This window comes from Sceloporus occidentalis, unplaced genomic scaffold (assembly GCF_023333645.1).
Source record: "Sceloporus occidentalis isolate IW3139 unplaced genomic scaffold, rSceOcc1.0.p SCAF_131, whole genome shotgun sequence".
In the NCBI taxonomy this organism is placed as follows: Eukaryota; Metazoa; Chordata; class Lepidosauria; order Squamata; family Phrynosomatidae; genus Sceloporus; species Sceloporus occidentalis.
This window is the reverse complement of record NW_028317111.1, coordinates 2,539,860-2,559,727: the sequence shown is the minus strand read 5'-3', so window position 1 is coordinate 2,559,727 and position 19,868 is coordinate 2,539,860. Positions and strand designations below refer to the sequence as shown.

Here is a 19,868-nt window from a genome sequence, read left to right as displayed (position 1 = left end):
GCATACCCCAACTTTCAGGGGCGGGGGGCTATTGCCCCATGCCCCCCCTGGATCCACCCATGATTATGTCTCCTGTCACTTAACCATTTCCTTATCTATTTAACTATTTTAACATCCAAACCCAACTGGTGACGTAACACTTACTGGTCTGTAGTTAGCTGAGTCTTCCCTGCTTCCTTTTTTTACAACAGTTGCCAACTTCCAATCTTCTGGAACTACTCCTGCCGTTAGCGACTGGTTAAATAAATCTGGTAGGTATGGAATGGGTTAAACAGATTAAGCGCTTTGGCAATTCAGTTTTAGAGTAGCTTTATTACATGATTTTTCTTTTAGGGACTGCAGATGGATACTCTAAACGGGGAAGAAGAATTACTGTGTTGAAAATGCTGACAATTCTCATAATCTGTAATGTTATAGTAAATAATAAAATAAAAAATATAAACAATAAAACTAAAAACCATAGTAAAAAATCCCTGAGCAGCTAGTTTTTTTTGGAGTTTTTTTTAACAAACTACCTTAAAACTAGCTACACTTTCTTAATTATGTGTACATTTTGTATTGCTTTTATCAAATACTTTGTATATTTGCTGCTTCATTGTATTTCGATTAATATATTTTTTTTAATTATTATTTTTAATATCTGGCCGGTTCTGACCTGTATATATCCCACAGAATCTTGTATTATTTTTTATTATATTCACTGGAAAGCACACAATGGACTGTTACTGGAGTTACTCCGTTTACTTGTGCATCGCATCTGAAGAAAAGACCTCTGAGGTCTTCAAAGCTTATGTATCTTTACATCTTTTTCTGCGTTGGGCCAATGAAAGGCATCCCCTTGGACAGTAGATTCCATCCTCTGTTTGACCAATCAGTTATCTCCATTTTGCTTTATTCAGAGAGAATTGTGTGTGCTAATGGCGCCATCTAGTGGCGATTTTCAAATTCACAGTTGTGTATCTACATTTGGAGCAATTTTAATGTTTTAATATTTTTTTTCTGGTTAATTCCAGCCCTAGGAGAGCCCTGCTTGCTTATGACTGTGTGATCATGAAACTGGGAAACAGGAGCCTGGAGAGTACGTAGCAGTTTATCGCAATTCAAAAAATGAAATAAATCAATAAAAAAAAAAAAAATGTAAACATTAATAGAAATTTAAGGGATGCTATGATGTCATGACATCATTGCGGGGCAACTGTCTAGTTATAAGAACTATTCTTTGGGTGTCTAATCGTGTTATGGTGCTCTATGAAAAAGTAACACAAAACAGAACCTTCCATTGGACATTTATTTTTTACATGGAAAAATCCACAAATACATTAAAAAAAAAATTATAGTGTGAGAGGGAGTTATCCAGTCCTTTAATGTACCCTAAAACAGAACAATAAAAAACGTTTTCTTATTTGTAATAACAATGGCCGCTCAGAACTGGAACTTTGTGAAGAATCCTGGGGTTTATGATAAAGATGAAGAATACAGCCTTTGTCCTTAAGGGGTTAAACAGAAAAAAATCCCCAAATCCTGGCATATTTTGAATGAATTTATTAATGATAAAAAGCTGTTAGTACACAGGGTTAATCCAACTTTCCCTCCAATGTTTTTTTTTTCCTTTCAATTAATATTCGCATTGGAAAATATTCTAATTAGCCAATCGGTCAGTGACGTTTACTGACCTAGGGTGGGAGGTCTGGGGGGGGGCAGCAGTCTGCCGCGTGGTTGGCGCTGACAGCCTTTTAATGAGATCCTGTCCTCGGAATTATACTTATATATCACCCATAAAATATATATTAGTGGGAGAAAGACTGTGAATTCCGTCCTGTTCTGGATTGTAAGCTCGTGCGGTTTCTATAAATCCAAATCGTTATGAGACCCACTGCTTGTTATGACCTGTTTTCCATTGTACCGCTGCGGTATATGATGGCGCCATATAAATCAAATATATATGTAAGATAAAATGTTGTTGTCGTTACATGCCTTATAACTGTCTCGCTTTGTGCAGGACAGCGTAAATTTTGAGTGACACTCTACCGCCCAAGCTCCGCCCCTCGGCATCCCAATATACCATTATCATCATATATATAGTACATCAATCTGGCACCGAACCTCCATAAAAGACAATAGAGGCAGGACATCCCATGACATCGCTCTGGTGGCGCCCTCTAGTGTCGGGTGAGTGAAATGCTGTATTCAGGCGGCATTGGATATTTATAAATACCTAATGATTTAAATCCATTCCATTATTTAGGGATGTCTGCACCTATTTACCGCCATGGCTTAGATACAGAGACTTCCCGGGACACCCAGAGGAGTGTGATGTCACACAAATGTAGCCAGCTTTGTGATGTCACGCTCGTCCAAATTATGCGGGTATCACGGCAGGGATGTTTTCCATTGGACCACCCCTTACTTTCCTTAGATCATCATATGTAAGGCTCTTTTAAGGGACTGATGAGAAATGTTAATGGACACCAGGGAAACAAGCTTGGGGATTAGGACTGTACTGTCGAACGCAGGACTTTTGTCAGCTATCACATCAGTTATGGTTCCTATAAGGGAATGGCAACAAGGACAGGTGACAGTTTGTACAGAGCCGCCATCAGAAATCTTGGGGCCCAGTACACACTTCCCCCAATGGCTCTAGGACTGGGTTTTTTTCACGTAAAGGTATTGCTGGGACTGCCCCAGAAAAATTTGGAACTGTCGACAGCTATGCTTTACCCAAACGTGGCTGGAATGCAAAAATTAACACTGCTTCCTTTCCGAATTGAGATTTCAATTCAAATAAGATTTTTAGAGGAAATAATATTAGCACATATCTTAAAATTAGAATATAATGTTACTATTAATAACCGTGATAATTAGGGTATACGATTTCAGAGGAAATACTACTATTTGCCTATATATCACAATTACTATATCATATTAGTTTATTAATTTTAATAATAACAATTGCAATCTTTATCTTTTTATTTTTTTAGAAGAAAAACTAATATTTTCCTAAATATTACAATTATTAAACAATTAGTTTATTAATAACGCATAAGATTTTTGTAGGCAATACTAATAGTGTCCTATATATTATAATTATTATAGATTCACTTCTTAATAATAATAATTTTAATAATTTCACAATTTAACTTGTTTTTTTATAGGAAATACTGACATTTTCCTATGTATAACAATTATATAATATTAGCATAATAATGATGATAATAATTATAATAATATCAAGTTTTAACTTATGATATTTAGAGGAATTGCTGACTTTCTATATATTACAATTATCAAATAATATTAATTGGATAATAATACTCTTTCAATTATTGTAGGATTTTAGAGGAAATACTAATTTTAAACAATTATATTATATATTAATAATAATTATAAACGTATAAAATGGGATTCCTAGTCTTTAGAGTCATTCAGTGAAATAGTTTGGTCCCGAAGAAGTTTAGTATGTTACATGTGGTATTATTTACATGTATGGATGTATGTATAGGTGTATGTAAGTATGTTTGTATGTATGGATGGATGAAAAGTATGGATAAATGTATGTATGGATGGATGGATGGATGCATGTATGAGTGACAGCCGTGTTAACGCATCGATCTCATACGTTACAGACCGTGCCCTGGAGTATGCGGGCCGTATCCACTAAATGACTGTCACTCACACAACATACATGAAGGCAGCACTTTCACATGTCCCTAACCAGCACAGATAAACGTGTCTCCTGTAAACATGGCGGCTGCCTTATCCATCCAGGTATATCGACAGCCTACCTGCGGGAGACGGAAGCCGCAGGGCGCCCCCTCCAACCCCCTGTAAGTAATGCAGCCGCGGGGCTTTTCACGGAAAGGGAGCAAATTGCCCCCCCGCAGCACGTCTACAAGCGTCGCGGTGAGACGCCATCTTTTTGGTTTCCAGGACTTGTTTGCGCAGTAACGCCTATTTGGCAACAATACTTATATAAACACGGCGCATTTTAACGAAGACGCAACATTGTTGAGTTAAACGGCCTGGAGAAGAACGGCTGACAGACAACACTGAGCTAGAAATGTTGGAGGGGAAAAAACTATTTTTGAGAATGAAAAAACCCAGTGCAGATATCTAATCTATCCTCCTACAAACCGACCTAAAACCGCTGACTTCCCACATTTCCGGTCCGGGTGCGAGCTCGTAGTCGCTCGAGTAATATGAAGAGGATCGCGCTGGGTAGGATATATCTCGTATCTTGGAGGTGATTCCAAGCCAGAGATAACTCATTGATTTCACATGTAAGAGATTTATGTTATAGATTCCATACGGTAATGTGACCTCGTACACGCGGTATATCCAACACGCACACAAACGCACACAGATACTGTTTGAGGGGCAACCATGAAAAGATGTCTTTTTATTTATCCGTTATTTAAGGTGGAAGTCTCACGGGGGGAAAAAAACATTTCGACAGGCGTCATGTACGGTGCCGGCACTGACAGAAAACCCGGTCTGATTTCAGTCCTTTATCTGCAGACCTGGATGTTGTCAGATGCGATGTTTTGGGTGACGCTTCCGGCTCAAACTCTGTACTGAGTCGAAATGTTAGAAAAAAACCCCCCCCAATAGTTCAGACTTTCCACGTTTAGGGTCCTGGTGCGAGCTCATAGTCACTCGACTCCGATGATTGTGAAACCGAGTGATACGATGATGATGATGAACTCTCTTCAGGATCCGGCTGAGTAGGGAATATGTCCTCGTATCTTGGAGGCGGCTCAGAAGGGTAACGCTCGTCGTTGTTTTGTACGATCGGCCCCCACGGTCTTGGAACGTTGTGTTCATTTTCCCCACCGCGTCCGCCGGAATCATAGTCGCCCCTTTCAAAAACGATGCTGTAGTAGGAAGGAGGGTCCCTGCTCATTGACCAATCAGGTCCTCCTGCAAAGTGTGGAGGTGGGGTGACGTCATCACCCAATGTTGCAGGAAGCGGCTGATATCTGAAGGCTTCTGGGTCCTCCTCAGAGTCGCCGTCCCGACGGATTTTTCTCACACAGACAGCCAGCCAGTAACACAAGGCGATTACGACTGCGATTATCTGCACTAAGCGAGCTGCACAGACTTTAGTGGGTTTGTCTGTGTTGGATGCCGGTTTGCAGGCTGGTACCACAAGTCCTGGGATACAAACTATTACCCCGCAAACCAGTAACAGCATCCCGAGTATCAGGAACTGCACAAACTGCCGGCTTTTGCCGCAGAGGAAGCTGCTATCTGGATCCGTCGGGTCTCCTTCTAATTCCCTCCTTCTCCTCTCTCGTTTGGCAGTAAACTCTGCCATCATTAAACATGCCAGCCCTACCCCGGCAAGTACCGGGCCCGTCACCTTGTAGGCGATACAGCTGTCGGACTGGCATGACGCGAACCCATAGACAGAAAGTACAGATCCGCCGCATAAGAGCGCCCAGCCAAATACACACAGCGTGAATGTTATTCTGCTGCTTGTGCGAGGGCCAGGAGTGCCGAAGCAAGTGCGCTCCATGACGGCTGAAACGTGTACCTGTCGGGTGTCAGTCAAAGATGTTCAGGTGCAGAGACTCGCGCCTATGTGCCGGGTATTCCGTCACACGAATGAAGGCCTTTTAATCTCTGCCTATTTTGTGTTTTCAAAGTCAATTGAAATCGCGATTTGGCTCCCTGTCGTGGACAGGTAACGGTTATGCTCAGTACTGCTACTGCTCACAATCTGAAACAACCACAGTGTCTGGATGTGCTTTTACAGAACATCACAGCATTGTGACATCACAGCACTATGACATCACAGTCAGGGCAGGCTGTACCACAGTGCAAGAGCCATAGGGGTGTTCTGCCCTGCTTCCAATTATCCTCAGGGCCAATACACAGCTGCCTCTGTCACAAATGTTTTATTCTACATGACCCCCCCCTCTACTTACACGAAGTGGTTTGTTCCAAAGAGACTTTCTGCGGTGTTGAGAAGTAAGGGCTTCTTCTGACATTGCGCATGCTTCACAGAAATACTCGTAGATTGTTAATAGATGACAATGTTGAGGATACTTGGACAGGAGAAGAAACCCTGTTTACACTTAATAAAAGACAATTAACCCATGAAGGACCAGACTGATTTTCATTTTTTGTTAACCTTTGACACTTTGGAGATGCTCGTGTTTAGCTCTAATTTTCTCCTCTCCCATTTAGTGTACCCACGCAAGTTTTATATATTGGTTTTTTTTTTAAGACAAGAAGATTTTTTTGATCTTGTCACCTAATTTTCTAAAAAAAACTAAAAAAATATATGAGTAAAAATTGAAAAAAGCACTTTTTGTGACTCTTATTTGAGAAAAATTATCTAGAAAAGCGAATGAAAAAAACCTGCTAAATAGATTCTACAAATTGTCTTGAGTTTAGAAATACACAATGTTTTTATGTTTTTTTGCAAGTTATATGGCAAGTACAAGTAGCATATTGCTATGTTGAAACCATTTTTTTCAAATCTGGCCATTCTGCCCCCATTTGCTATTAAGGGCATATTTGAAGCTGGTTACTTCAATTTACCCCATCAAACCATATTTATTAAAAAAAAAAAAACTATATACCCCAAGGTATATCAGATGCTGGTATTTGAACCTTTTCCATTCGTGAGATTCTACCGCCAGCCTTAGCCTTTTTTGTTTATTCACACAAGTTGTCATACAACAACCCATTATGTGTTCTGCAACATCTCCTGAGCACAGTTATACTGCCTATGCATGGGGTACGTCAGTTTTTCTGGAGGTAAAAGGCCACATTTGGGAAGAGCAATTTTTTTACTTTTAACTTTGACATCTGGTCCTTCTGCCCCCATGTCCCATTTAGGACATCTTTGAAGCCGGTCAGTTCAATTTACCCCATCAAATCATATATTATTGAAAACTAGACACTCCAAGGTATTTCAAATGGTGGTATTTTAACTCTTCACATGCACTAATTCTACCACCAGCCTTTGTGTCAAAGTTTGTGGTAGTAATTTTTCTTGTGTTCGCTATCGAGGCATTTCAGCGACATCCTTTAAGCTTAAGAGGTGATCATTGATTGTGAAAAATAAAAACAAAATGCAGTTTTAGATGTGGTTCGCCATGACCTTTATTGTTTGTCTGTTTTTGGGTTAAACGCTATTAATAAGACATTTGTTTCATCTGCATACACAAAATGCCCAACAATGCTTCTCTTCCCCTCCGCTGAGCGTATGGATGGATGGATGGATGTATAGATGGATGGATGAATGTATTAATGCATAGATGGATGAATCTATGGATAGATGGATAGGTATATGGATGGATGTATATAAAGCGCAGGTTTCGTATTCCGCATCACTTTGCGCGATCCCGCAAGAAATAGTCGCCAATTAGCACTGAGCTGTAGCCCTCCGGTGCTCAAGGAGTTAAGTTCTCTGTAGCAGACAGAAAGGCAAAGTTCCGATTGGTTCGATAACTCGGCGGGCGTGGCCCAGCGCTAGGCGGGAAATGTAACTGTGGCGTAGCGGTTGGTGCTGTACGGCGGTGGCGGGATGGTGGCCGTGTCTCTGGTGCTGTACCTGGCCGAGAGAGGAGCTGGTGAGTGTGCCCGGTTTGGGGGTCCGAGCGATTAACTGTTTGCTAACCTTTCTGCCTTCTGAGCAATTTGTTTGGAGTGGGTCGGTAGCTGTGTGTTTGTGTATGGCCGAGCGTGATGGAGGGGGATTGCGCATGCGCGTCTGGCCGAGCGTGATTGGGGGGAGCGGGTTGACCGAGTGATGAGCGGTAGTGTGAGGGGTTCCAGTGGTTGCAGCTGTAACTTTTTTGTTGGTTTCCATGGCGATCTTAGCACTTTGCAACAGGACGGGTGGTGTAAGTGCGCAAAGGAACGGTTAAATATCTATCTATATATATATATATATATATATATATATATATATATATACATATTAACACCTCTATATAATATACATTATGTGTCAACTTTCCAATAATGAGCCTTATAAAGAGGAACATCTCACGTCTCACTGTCTGCAAAATGAACTGCTCCATCTGCGCTGTCTCCATGGCAACATGAGTATGTGAGTGAGCGTGACACAAATGTAATCCTTGAAATTACTCCTGAGAGGTACTTGATGGGGCAGGTGGAGGAGGTTCTGTCACTTCACAGATCTCTGACCTCGCCTGGAGTAGTGGGTACAGTTCAGGAGATCCCATCTCTGGAAGGATATTGCCGTTCTGGTTAGAGATCACAGGAGGGGCGACTAAAATGATGATTGGATTGCAGGATAAACATGATAAGGAAAGCTTTACTGACAGAGTGGTGGATAAATGGAACTGCCTCCCAGCCCATTGAGTATTAACCATTTTTAACTCCTTACTCTTATTTGTTTTGCTATCTACTGGAGTCTGTATGATAAGAGGGGGCGGGGCTATTATCAGAGGTTGTTTATCGGTGATATCGCACTTTCATGTGTTATCTGTAGCGATACTGGTGATGTTATTATCTCAGATTCTATTTATCACACGGCTGATCGCTGTCTCGTCTCGGATCAGGGGCGTCTCGGGTCGCTGAACGGTTTCTGCCCCCAAGCAAGCGATGTCATCGCGGTTACGTGTTTTATTTTACACAATTAATAAATTGTTCGACTTGTGACCCTTTCAGGCGTTGATCGTCAGCCGCTGAGCTTGTTCGGTGCAGATCGTGCGCCAGATTCCATAAAAAAATCAGACGTTTCCAGCTACAATAGTCATTTACAGCATTAACCCCGTCTGCACTGGATTTCTGATCCATTTCATGTTATTTTAATGGCTTTAGCTTAAATAAAAAACAAAAAATTGGAGCGACCCCAAACTTTTGAGTTTGTGTATATTATTTACATTTACAAAAAAAACCATACATTCGAAAAAGAGAATTATCGGCGGAAAATGAACTACAGCCTACAAAGTAACAATAATAAAACCTGCCGGCAGATCGGCCCCCGCGTACTCGCCCGGTTCTTCTGCTGTAAAGACTCAAACCTTAATCAGTGGTTGGTCTCGTCTTAGATTCAGGAGCCGTATGTCTATCCCATGCATGTTTAAATCCCCTCACTGTATTACCCTCTGCTGGGAGGCTGTTCCACTTATCTACCACCCTCTCAGTAAAGTAGAAACGGATATAAGCGGTACTCATAGTATATGTATGTTTGGAGGCCGTCCTCTGCTGTCCGTCAGAGATAACGATGCTGTGGCTTCCCTTGCAGAGTTGGCGGTGATCCTCCATTACTTTGTGTCTGCGCGGTGTCTGTGGGCCGGATGGACGCTCGCGCTGCTGCTGCCGGGATGTCTGCTCCAGGCGCTCAGCTTCTCCTGGTTCCGGTCGGACGGCCGCCCGCGGTGCTTCGCCCTCGGCCTGCTTCATCTCCTGCAGCTGGGGATCCTGAAACGGTAAGCGGCCGGCCCGTTCCTTTTCCACGCGGCTGCGATTCTAGCCGATGCTCCCAGTTGGTGCTTCTGGTGCCGGTGTGTTAAGGTTTCTATCCCTGCTTGAATGCAGGTGACTCTTAGGAGTATCTTTAAAGTCTTCAATTAGGATGGATATTACTGCCTTTTGGTTAACACACCCCATAGAATCTTCACATTGGGCTATAAGGGTTAATATTTCAAGAGTCTTGGGGTCCGCTCATTTAAAAAGACCCCCCTGCCCCCCAAAAAAGCAGGGGCTCGGTTTCTGTATGAAGAGTCCCCGTCATGATTGGATGCAGACACGACGCATGTGACGGAGCCGGGGAAACCATGCAAGTGTCTAGGGGGAGGTGCCTGATGGATCGTTCCACGCACCTGCGGGGGGATATAATCATTTAGAGGAGATGCTGGGGGTCCCTTTAACCCCTCAAGCTACCTGTTGGTAATTTGTATTTATTTACAGCGCCGTCCCACGGAGCGCCCGTGAAAGTACTCTGAGAACAAATTGCTGCGCTCTCCGTCCCCGCTCCTTCCTCTGCTCGAAGCAGCCAATCAATGGCCGGGAAGCGCTCCCATTCAACTCATTAGGAGTGCTTCATGCGCATTTACTAACATAACCTGAAAAAGGGACCACGCAGCTGTCGTACGGATTAAGCTCTTCTGTCTACGTCTTCATTATCGTCTGTTTAGGACTATCTGCGATCTATTAAGTTACTTGTGATAAAAGATTGTGTGCGCAAGACAAACACCAAACAAACAAAGTTGGTGGATAAACGCTAATGATTATTTCTACAAATATCCATGCAGAGGTTAATTGGCAGGGTGTGTGTGTGTATATATATATATATGTGTGTGTGTGTGTATATATATATATATATATATATATATATATGTGTATATATATATATAATTAGTGTGTGTGTGTATATACTGTACGTATATGTGTATATAGACACTGATTCTGGGATATTGTTTGTGTTATGTGAGATTGATGGTGCGCGTGGCACACAAAGGGTTACTCGGGATGGTTATTAGGCATGTGATTCAGCGTCTGACTCATGTTTCCTGTAAGGGGCTTCGTAATGCCGTAAAACACTAAGTTTGTTTCCAGCTGCTGTCTGGGCCGGGGGCCGGCGGGGGCCTTGCTCGCTCTCCGGGATGACGAAGGTGTAATAAGAATCCCCGTGGCTCGTGTATCGTTTCTCCAATTATAAATATAATAAATATTGGGGATCCCGTCACTCTGTATGGCCGTATATATAACGCTTCGCCCGCCACTACGTCACAGGACCCCAAATGCAGCGAGTCCGATCCGATCTCACGGGCGAAATCAGTGGCCGCAGATCAGAATTTATATGCTTTTTAGGGTCTGGCGGGTAACCCGGATTAACGCCCCGGTCTGCTTCATTGTGCATTCCGGACCCGGTGCGGCCGCGCAGGCTGATGTCTGGTGATAGATTGTATGAGTTCGCTATACATTTTATCAGAATACCTTTATCTGCCAATACTTAATTATCTATTCTCGGGGTAATTAGGAGCTTTTTAACATGCGTTTTATTGATTGAGTGATCCATGCCAATCGAGGGTTTTATTTTAACCTCACGCACGTTATTTCATGTACATTTTTGGTGGTGTTACTATCTTTTTCATCCTTTTGGTGGATCAAATAAAATATTATATTTAAGTTTTTTGGCGTATTCCTCTAGTTTTTTTTTCCTCTGCACCCCCGTTATGATTTTGGAGGGAATATGCTGATTCTCTTGTTTTTTTTTTGTTTTTTTTTTTGCAGGCACGTGGATGTTCTTTGGGGAGCTGGCCGGGGGGGAATAGATGGTCCAGGAGGAAGAGATGTGCTGATGAAGCAGGGTGAACTCTTTCTGCTCCGGCTTCTGGAAGCCCTGGTCCAGGCCCTGCCTCGCTTACTGCTCCAGACATACATCTACCTGAGCTCGGACGAAACGGACGCCTACGCAGGTGAGACGGATATCCGACCCCCTCCCGATATCAGAACCGAAGAGCCTACAGCGCGCTTACAGAGCCGGCCAGGCACCGCGCGCGTGTTACACGGGTCGTGTCACGCATGAGCGCTTCCGGTTACGTCTCGCCCTGACCCGCGTCTCCTCTCTCCCCAGCGATCAGCGCTCTGCTGTCTCTCCTGTCCCTCTCCTGGGCTCTGGTCTCGTACGGCCGCTTCATGTGCCTTTTGAAGCCGGGTCACCTCTCCACGCCCTGGGCGTCTCTGCTCTGCCAGCTCTTATGGCGGATGGGGATGATCGGCACGAGGGCCGTGGTCTTGGTGGTGTTTTCCCAGGTTTATCACTTTTGGGTGTTTGCTGTGGCAGGTGAGAATTTACTTTTTTTTCCCTTTTCTATCCCATTTCTTTGGGGTCGGTAACCGGTGAATAGCGATGGGGATCTTCCGCTTTTTCCTTACTGTTTTTATCGTTGCGAATTGATTTTTCTTGCACATTTAACACTTCTGTCTTTGACTCCCTGCAAACCAAGTAACGTTTCATCGGAAAATGCTCCTCGGATGCCGCCGGCTTCCCCCCGACATCGACACTTCCTGCCGCGCGCACCCTCTTAAACTTCCCCTGGAGACTGTCTTCATTCTAGTTCCATAAGTTATGATATCCCCCGTATCGAGGGGGCTTACATGGGAAAATAACGCGCTTTACCGCAGGAACAAATAATACGCTACGCCTCCGGGATTATTAACCCGTACATTCTTACGTTTTACTTACTGGTAACTACTAAAGATGATCCCGACCACAAGTAACTGGAATTACACACTTATTCTGGCGTGAAATTGGTGCTTACAACGGCTCTACTTTAGAGTCCGTACAGGAAAGCGTGCTTTATTTCTCACGTTCACTTGAATCTTGGTCTATGTATTTATTTATTTTAACCCCTTCTTGTTGACCGGATCCTTCCTTTCCTCCTCTAGGTGCCCACTGGCTCGTCATGTCTTTCTGGCTGGTCACTCAGGGGACCGATGTGGTCTCTCGCCCCTGCTACTGGAGACTGTTCAACGTCTGCGTCGGGGCAGTCTATGTCTTCTGCTTCATTAATGTCAAACACGGCCGTTCCCGCTCTCGTGTCGCCATTTTCTATGTGGTGAGAATCGTATTATCCCCCCTTTCTCTCTCGTCAATTCCTAGACTGGTCCTGCCACAAAATCTGACACGGCATGCCACGCTGGCTGTATATGCGATACTTTCATGTCATTTTCTTTTAAATTCAATGCAGATCGACAACACATTACTAATTTTATGTTAACCATTAGAGTGCCAACCACTTAAGAGATAAATTAACTGTGTCCAGCACTGTGTTTTGTTTCCATGCAACTTCCCTTTAAAGAGCAGGCATGTGTGTGTAGAACCGGTAGCTGAGCGGAGCTGCTCGTTTGGGTCCTAACCAGACAAATGTCACCGCAGGCTGGCGTCTGGTCTGTTGAGTCTGCTCAGTAATCATATATTACGTTTACTAAAAGGGGCCAAGACTTTTCATAGGCTCGATATGGGCAGCTTTAGTATTGACCTCCGCTTCGGTCAGTCCACGCTGCTGAATGACAGAAGAATGACAGAATATGGGCCGGGGTTGGCCAGGCGGCTCTAAGAGGGGAGAGGATGGACGCACGGGGCTTTAGTTTTCTAATAAAGAAACGCACATCAAAAGAGGCTCATGGAGGCCAGCGTACGGCTCTTAAAGTTTCTTTGTTTCCTTCCTTCTCGTATACTTACAGATCATGCTGTTGGAAAACTGCGTTCTTTTGCTGCTGGCTACCAATTTCTTACAGGAGGCCGCGTGGAGCCACGTGAAGCTGTCCGTGACCGTGCTGTCTGGCTTTCTTATTGGTGAGTCAATGGTTAATATGAACAGATATCATTATTTACAGTGGCAAATATATAACCTACTGGGTACAGAAACCCCTGGGAAGGCATTGTAATTCATACTTTGAGTTCCTCTTTGCATCTTCTAGAACCCGACATCAAGCGATTTTGTTTTTTTTTTTTTTTTTTTTTTTTTTCCCCGTAATCGCCCTGATATCGGGTAAATAAATAGCGGCTGGTGTGAATGTTTTTGTGTGAATTACTATGAATATTTTTTAATGGTGGGTTTCGGAGCAGTAATCAGTAAAACATTATGCAGGGTTCAGTCTGTAGCAATCATTTGTGAGCACAGCCTGCAGGGTCTGACATCTTGCTTTTATCCACGACAGGCTGCGCGGCTTTGATCATTTATTACACTTTACTGCACCCGAAATCCGCCGAAATATCTCTGAGTTTTTGTAAACCGGCGCAAGCGTCAAAGGTTGCGCACGGAAGGGCGAGCGAGTCGGCCGCCTCGTCGGGCTGCTGGGATGGATCTTCTGGCAAAGAGGCAGAGAAGTCCTCCGCGAACGAAGAGCTGAAGCCGAGCCATCACTGGCTGCTGGTGAGGCTGGCCATGAAAACGGGGAATTTGTCGCAGATCAACGCCGCTTTTGGGGACAGCGGTTTTGCCGAAGCCGTTTCGCCCGGACGCCTGGCGGGTGCTCCGATTTTCCTCGGGAAGGTAGAACCTCCTCGCCCGGATCTGGTGGAGTCTGAACGGTTTCTGACGGGGAAGCTGCAGATCGAGAACGTTCCGCGTCCCGAAGGTGTCCGGTCTGCGTACGTCACGCCTGGGAACACTAGAGTCCTTGATAACCCTGAAGCAGAGACTGATGATCTGCTGTCCGGCGGTGATGGCCATGGTGGTGGAAACTTGTCTGCCGAAGCTGGAGGGGCGTTGGATGGTCCGTGCTCGCCCGTTAGTCATGCCAGAGCGAAAGAAAGCGCCACTTTTTATTTCAGTGCAAACATGGATGCCGTTCCGTCTTCGGCCGATGACCTGGACTCCGTGCTAGACACACCTGACCCTCCTCTGGCTTTCGCAGCCGTGGCTAACGAAGCCCCGGCATTAGAAGCCGCCGGAAAAGAGCAGTTTCCAGCCGTGTGTGTCAGCCCCATTTTAAGCCTTGCCGCCAACAGTAACTTCCAGAGGAGCGTCGCCCTGGACGTGAGCGATCTCATCGACGAGTCGACTTCCTTAGAGGGAGATCCTGAACTCTTGGAGTTAGAGGAACCGATGGGGAGAAGGGGCTTCCACCTGCTGGCGGGGGGCTTCGTGCCGCCGTCTGTGAGAGGAAGGCTGGTCCAGGAAGAGAAACCTTGCTTCACGTCCACTCCGAAAGCACAACCCACGGTCCCGGAGTCGGGGTTACGCGCGGAAACGAAAGCGAGGCGCAAACTCGCCCAGCTAAAAATGTAGGCAGTGGGGGGGGGGTTCTTGATATTTAAGTACTTTGTTCGTATTTTTTTTTTCTTCTAATGCGGTTCATTGAGTCCAACAGAAAACCCCATAATTGATATGTGAGACGGGCCTTCGCTCTAAATAATGCTTTTGTTACATTTTTGAGTTTGCATTGAGAGCGTCCGGCTTCCATTCCATTTCAAACCCGCGTTTTACTAATATTGAATAATATATTATGCATAAAATTGAATGTAATATATATATCCTCGGTACGCTAGCTAACATAAACAGCTGCTTCTCAGTATTTAAAGCTATAAGCTATAACCGTGTGTGTGAAATATATATATATAATTATACACACACACCTTTATTTTCCCCTCCTTACGTATTGTACATGCGCGGCCGAGGCCGGATCTTGGCTCCCATGGTGCTTCTCTTTATATTCTGATTTATTTTTTTTTGTATAGATGAAAACCTGCTTTTTACCATTTCCACACGTTCTGTAAAAACACCTGGGTCTAACGTAAAAAAGCTGTCCTGCTGGCTGAGCATCATGAGAGTTCTCATTAAGCGACTGGAAGGCTGCGTTGTCCCCACTTCTAGCTTTCTGTTCTAAAAACCCATAAATCCTTTTTTCTTTTTCACGCAGCTCTGTGTGGGATTTAATGGCGTGAAGTTATGTTTTATGTTCGCTGTGCGATAACCAGACTCGGGGGTCCAGCCGTATTTTGATTTCCACTGAAGGGGCTCTTCCAGCGCTGGGAAACACCAGCCTAAAGAAAACAGGGGTCACAACGCGTCTTCACCCCGTAGCTCAACGTACATTTACTTTTATGTTTCGGCTGTATTCGATCTGCTGGTGCCCTCTGTCGCGTGACCAAGACCCCGAATTTATACGGCCTGCGCTAAATGAGAATAACGCATGATCCGTGCCGAGCAGCCGCTTGCATTATCTCGCTTCTGTATCCGGAAGAACTCTTTTCCCAACTCTAACTCTTCAGTCCTGATATATTGTCTCGTGATTGATTAAAAAAAAAAATAGTCGGGGGCAAATGCTGCTATATCGGTGAATTTATGCTTTTTAAAAAAAAAAATTGGTCTTAACTAGAATTTCTCATATAATGTTTAATGCAAATATAATTAGTGTTTTCTATTTTTTGTGATATTAGGTAGCGTGATCCGTATTTATTGGGCGCTGGATAAGCGGTGCTGTGTATTTGTTACATATGTATTTGCTTCTGACCCCGGTGTTTGTTATATGCTCCCAATCCAGCCCTTCTCTCTCTTTACATAACCTTTGTCAGTATTATCTGTGCTGTATGTGTACACCGGGTCCCTGTTAATTATTTTGGTGAAGCTCTCCCTTGCCCCGCAATGTGTATCTTTCATATTAAGTATTTTTCATTGTCCCTCAAGCTGCAGGATTCGAGCACCGAGGTGCAATCGCCTGTAATCGCAGGACTTCTTGATTTTCTGGGAAGTGATGTAAGTTAAAATCCCGAGGGGGTCACGCTTTAACCCTGTCGGTGAGGAAGGTCGGGTCCCCGGTTGTCTTCTCCTGGGGCTGGACGCCCCGAAGGGATATTGTAGCCCGTCCTTCACTGGGAATAACCAAGGGAGGGCTGAATCTTCTTAGTCCCTCTCCGAAGACAGGGAAGAACTCTTTGCCCCCTGTGTTTAAATCCACTATTTCACCCCAAGGAAGATGAGGTCTGTGCAGAAACCGTATAGAGTGGGGGGAGAGCAGGCGGTGAGAAATAATCCTGCGGATCTTCAGAGCAGGGTGTAGATGGCTTTTCCCCTATATTTTTTTTTTTTTAATGAAGTATTTTTGTAATCTACCTAATTTGTAGTGCTTACATTTCATAGCGTGGTATGTTTGTGGTAAGCGATTGCATGCGCCATAATTTAATATAGAAGGAACTATTCATTCTTTCGCTTTTTCTTTAAAGCGTGCTTAATTTACTCTTATAAAATGATTTCAGATGCTACATTCCTTCAGACCAAACTTTAGTCAGTATTAGACTGTCGTAGACTTGTGTAAATGTCTCGAAATGTGTAAAATTGTGGTTTTCTTTTTGCATATTTGTTTCGCGCAGCTGCATATCAGCCGTGGGTATGAGTTCTCGCTCTGTTATGCGAGCCCCGATCTACCGAGCAACCCTGACTCCTTATCCTGCCTAAAGGAATATGACCCTGCAATATTCTAGATTACTAACCTCCTGTGGTTAGCAATAGAATGGCTCGGTCTCATTCACCCAGCTAGACTATCTGAAATGTCCCATGACTGAAGGGCGGCTCCAGGTCTGCAGATAAAGGGAGCTTATTGGGACAAAATTAGATGAAACCATTATTTTTGTATACAGCACTGGGGGTTACCTCAACGAGCCCCCCCCCCATGAGTCATGACATTGTGTATTTTTTTTTTAGTGGTTATTTTTTTCTGTTTACTGGACTTATCAGAAGATTATTTTTTTTTCCTTTTATTGAAAGAAAAGTTAAACATTCTATAAGTTTCTGGCAGGCATTAAACCTTCCTCGTCGAGGTTGGAGAACAAATACAGGAGTAAAAATGTCTTTAAAGATTATTTTGCTGTATGTTGCAGAAGATGTGGCTCGGTGTTCAGTCCGTTTATCTATTTCATCCGGTACTAACGATGCGTTTTATGTAAACCGTTCGTTCTTACGTTCGGATCGTTGTCTTTAACAAAAAAATTAAAGCCGTATCCGTTGGTTTGTTTTTGATTTTGCCTTCTCTTCCAACTGATTTTTTTTCTTCTTCGGTCTTTGTGACCGTAATTTAGCTTGAAAAACTTCAGGTCCATCTTTCTCTGTTGGTCCAGAAGAAGCAAAAAAAAAAAAAATCATGTTAAATCGATTTCCAATTTTGCCCCCCCAAAAAAGGGAAAATTTCATTCTTGACCCCACTTGACAGTCAAGGGCCTTCCTTGTATTATATGCTATGTGGGCAAAAGTATTGGGGATGGCCTCTTGTTCTTGTCCTATTAATGAACAGGTCGCCTGCGTCACCAATCGTAGGGTTTTGGAATAGGATCTAAAGATATGTTAAAGGTGTATTAGACGCGTGAAAAGTTGCTGCAAGTAAGATAAGGTACTGAAAAGAAGTTACTACAATTTATAATGACACCCCAGTGCCATCTTTGCCCCCAAACAGCTTGTCTGTGCCATCTTTGCCTGCTGGTGCTACCTTGGTCTGAGGATGTTTATTAGGCCAGCTGATTGGTTTTCTTCGTTCTGAAGAATATATTATAGTTTTTTTTGTTTTTTTTTTATCTAACTACGGCTCTGAGCATGCAGCACCAGCTGAGTGATGGGAGTTGTAATCAGCCGCTGCTGAGAGTGAGAGGGGCTTCCACAGCACACCAACGTGTCAGATGTATTGCGCAACAGCTACTTTTCTTAAGGCTGCGTTACTTGAGAAATATACTTGAGCCCCGAAGTCTCAAGGCCTTCAGCTCCCTCACCCCTACCCAGGATAAAGGATCCCAAAGCAGTCCATGCTCGCTAATTCCAGAGCTGGAGCCTGCTAAGGGCCACAGGGATTAAATACGGCATTTCTTTAGTGAATCCCTACTTTGATGCCCAGGTCGGGGCAAGTAAAATGAAAATGTGTCAATTGCTTCATTAAGGGCTGTGATCTGGCAACCGGTCTTTATCAGCCGTCTACTCTCCATGCTGAATAAGAATCAAGGCCTTCCTTGAGCTCCTTCTCCGATAGGTTTGGTGGCCGGGGGCACTGGTCCCGGTCACGTTATCAGTATGTACACCGCAGGGGGGGATTCTCCGTGCTCCAACCGTCATGGATTTACTTAGCCTTTAGAGCGACTCAAATGAAAAAGAGTTGCTGGGTTTTAATCTTTTTATTTCTATTTCTTGTTCAAGGACAACATTCTATAAAGGTACGAAAATAATATGTTCACACTACAGATCTGCATTACATTTCACTTACAGAGCCCCGTAACAACCGAAGAGGGCGTACATTATATATATAATATATGCATTATTGTGTTTCACCTATGAGACATCTCTTCCGTCTCTCTAGTCTCTTCCAAAATGGAGATGACCTCCTGAACCCGGGAAGCTTCTCTCTTCCCCTCCCCCCCCCCCCCAACTCACAGTAATTGTTCTGTGGCAACCAAGACGGGATAAATTTCAACCCGACCCTCGAAATAGGCGCAGGTTTCATATGTAACAAAGCGGCCGGCCCAAAAGATCCTCCCAACATCTGAAATATCGCGCTCCAAAGCGGCTGGACCCTCCACCATATTTTAACCAGATTGATGGCCCTGTCTACAGCGTGGGGCGGAAGAGGAAGAGTGTCTGGTCAGCAGTCTGTATATTTAAAGGTTTGGTTAACATTCCAAATTTTCTTTGGTGTGTCTGAAGACGATAGAGTCTGGGGGCCAACGCTTAAAGAAACCCTTGGTCTTCTTGTCTAGGGTGGTCTGTGTGCCACTGGAGGACTTGATTTACTGATTCCACAAGAGAACCTAAGCATCTACACCATCTGCTGCCTGCATGTGGTCATTCCAAGTGGGGTCCACCGCAGGATAAGATGGCGCTATATAAATCAAATAATAAAGTAATACAAAGGAAGCTGCAGCTACAGAGCTGCAGAACACCCTGAGGTTCTCACCACTGACTGGCTGCTTGAAGGATTAGGTTAATAATTTTATAAAGGGTTAATGTTGCATTGAGTCCCAGGCTCGAGGGGTGGGTGGTGTGCCTCTGTGCCTTACCTTTGGTGAATAAAAAACATCTATTTTTACTTTTTCTCTAGATCGGCTCTATTTTTAGAGGCTGGTGTGACGTCTGTGTTACGGTTTCAGTATAAGGTTTGTGGTTTGTTTGTTTTTTTAAAGACAAAGCCAGAGGCTAATAAACCCGAAGAAAAAATCTACGTGAACGCTAAACGAATATAACCCTGCATTAACCTGATCTTTTATCATTGTGGTAAACAATAGAACGGCTCAGTCTGTATCACCCAATCGTACTAATTAGTCTTTGGAGCAACAGACCTCATTAGCATCGCCATAAAGCGTCAGCTCAGTGTGGTGTTTGAGCCGGGAAAGTCACCCAAAATATCACATGACTGACAGCAACGGCGGCTCCAGGTCTGCAGATAAAGGGAGTTTATTG

The 19,868-nt window shown here is 44.0% G+C and overlaps 2 protein-coding genes across 2 annotated transcripts; one reads left to right on the top strand and one right to left on the bottom strand.

Annotated features, from left to right (window-relative positions):
- Positions 1-4,624: 4,624 nt before the first annotated feature.
- Positions 4,625-5,515, bottom strand: LOC149281523 (transmembrane protein 171-like). The gene has a single exon (XM_089499237.1). It carries the CDS (start codon positions 5,513-5,515, stop codon positions 4,625-4,627), a length of 891 nt encoding a protein of 296 aa, XP_089355363.1.
- Positions 5,516-7,537: 2,022 nt separating this feature from the next.
- XKR5 (XK related 5) lies at positions 7,538-14,726 on the top strand. The gene is made up of 7 exons (XM_089499236.1): positions 7,538-7,583; positions 9,230-9,413; positions 11,221-11,405; positions 11,564-11,773; positions 12,379-12,548; positions 13,177-13,288; positions 13,654-14,726. The coding sequence occupies exons 1-7, from the start codon at positions 7,538-7,540 to the stop codon at positions 14,724-14,726; spliced, it is 1,980 nt and encodes a 659-aa protein (XP_089355362.1).
- The last annotated feature ends 5,142 nt before the right edge of the window (positions 14,727-19,868 follow it).

Bases quoted from the DNA above. Each gene is read 5' to 3' on its own strand.
- LOC149281523 (XM_089499237.1), bottom strand. From the start codon at position 5,515: ATGGAGCGCACTTGCTTCGGCACTCCTGGCCCTCGCACAAGCAGCAGA.
- XKR5 (XM_089499236.1), top strand. From the start codon at position 7,538: ATGGTGGCCGTGTCTCTGGTGCTGTACCTGGCCGAGAGAGGAGCTG. The intron at 11,406-11,563 runs GTGAGACGGATA...CTCTCTCCCCAG, and splicing joins CGAAACGGACGCCTACGCAG to CGATCAGCGCTCTGCTGTCT. The intron at 12,549-13,176 runs GTGAGAATCGTA...GTATACTTACAG, and splicing joins GTGTCGCCATTTTCTATGTG to ATCATGCTGTTGGAAAACTG.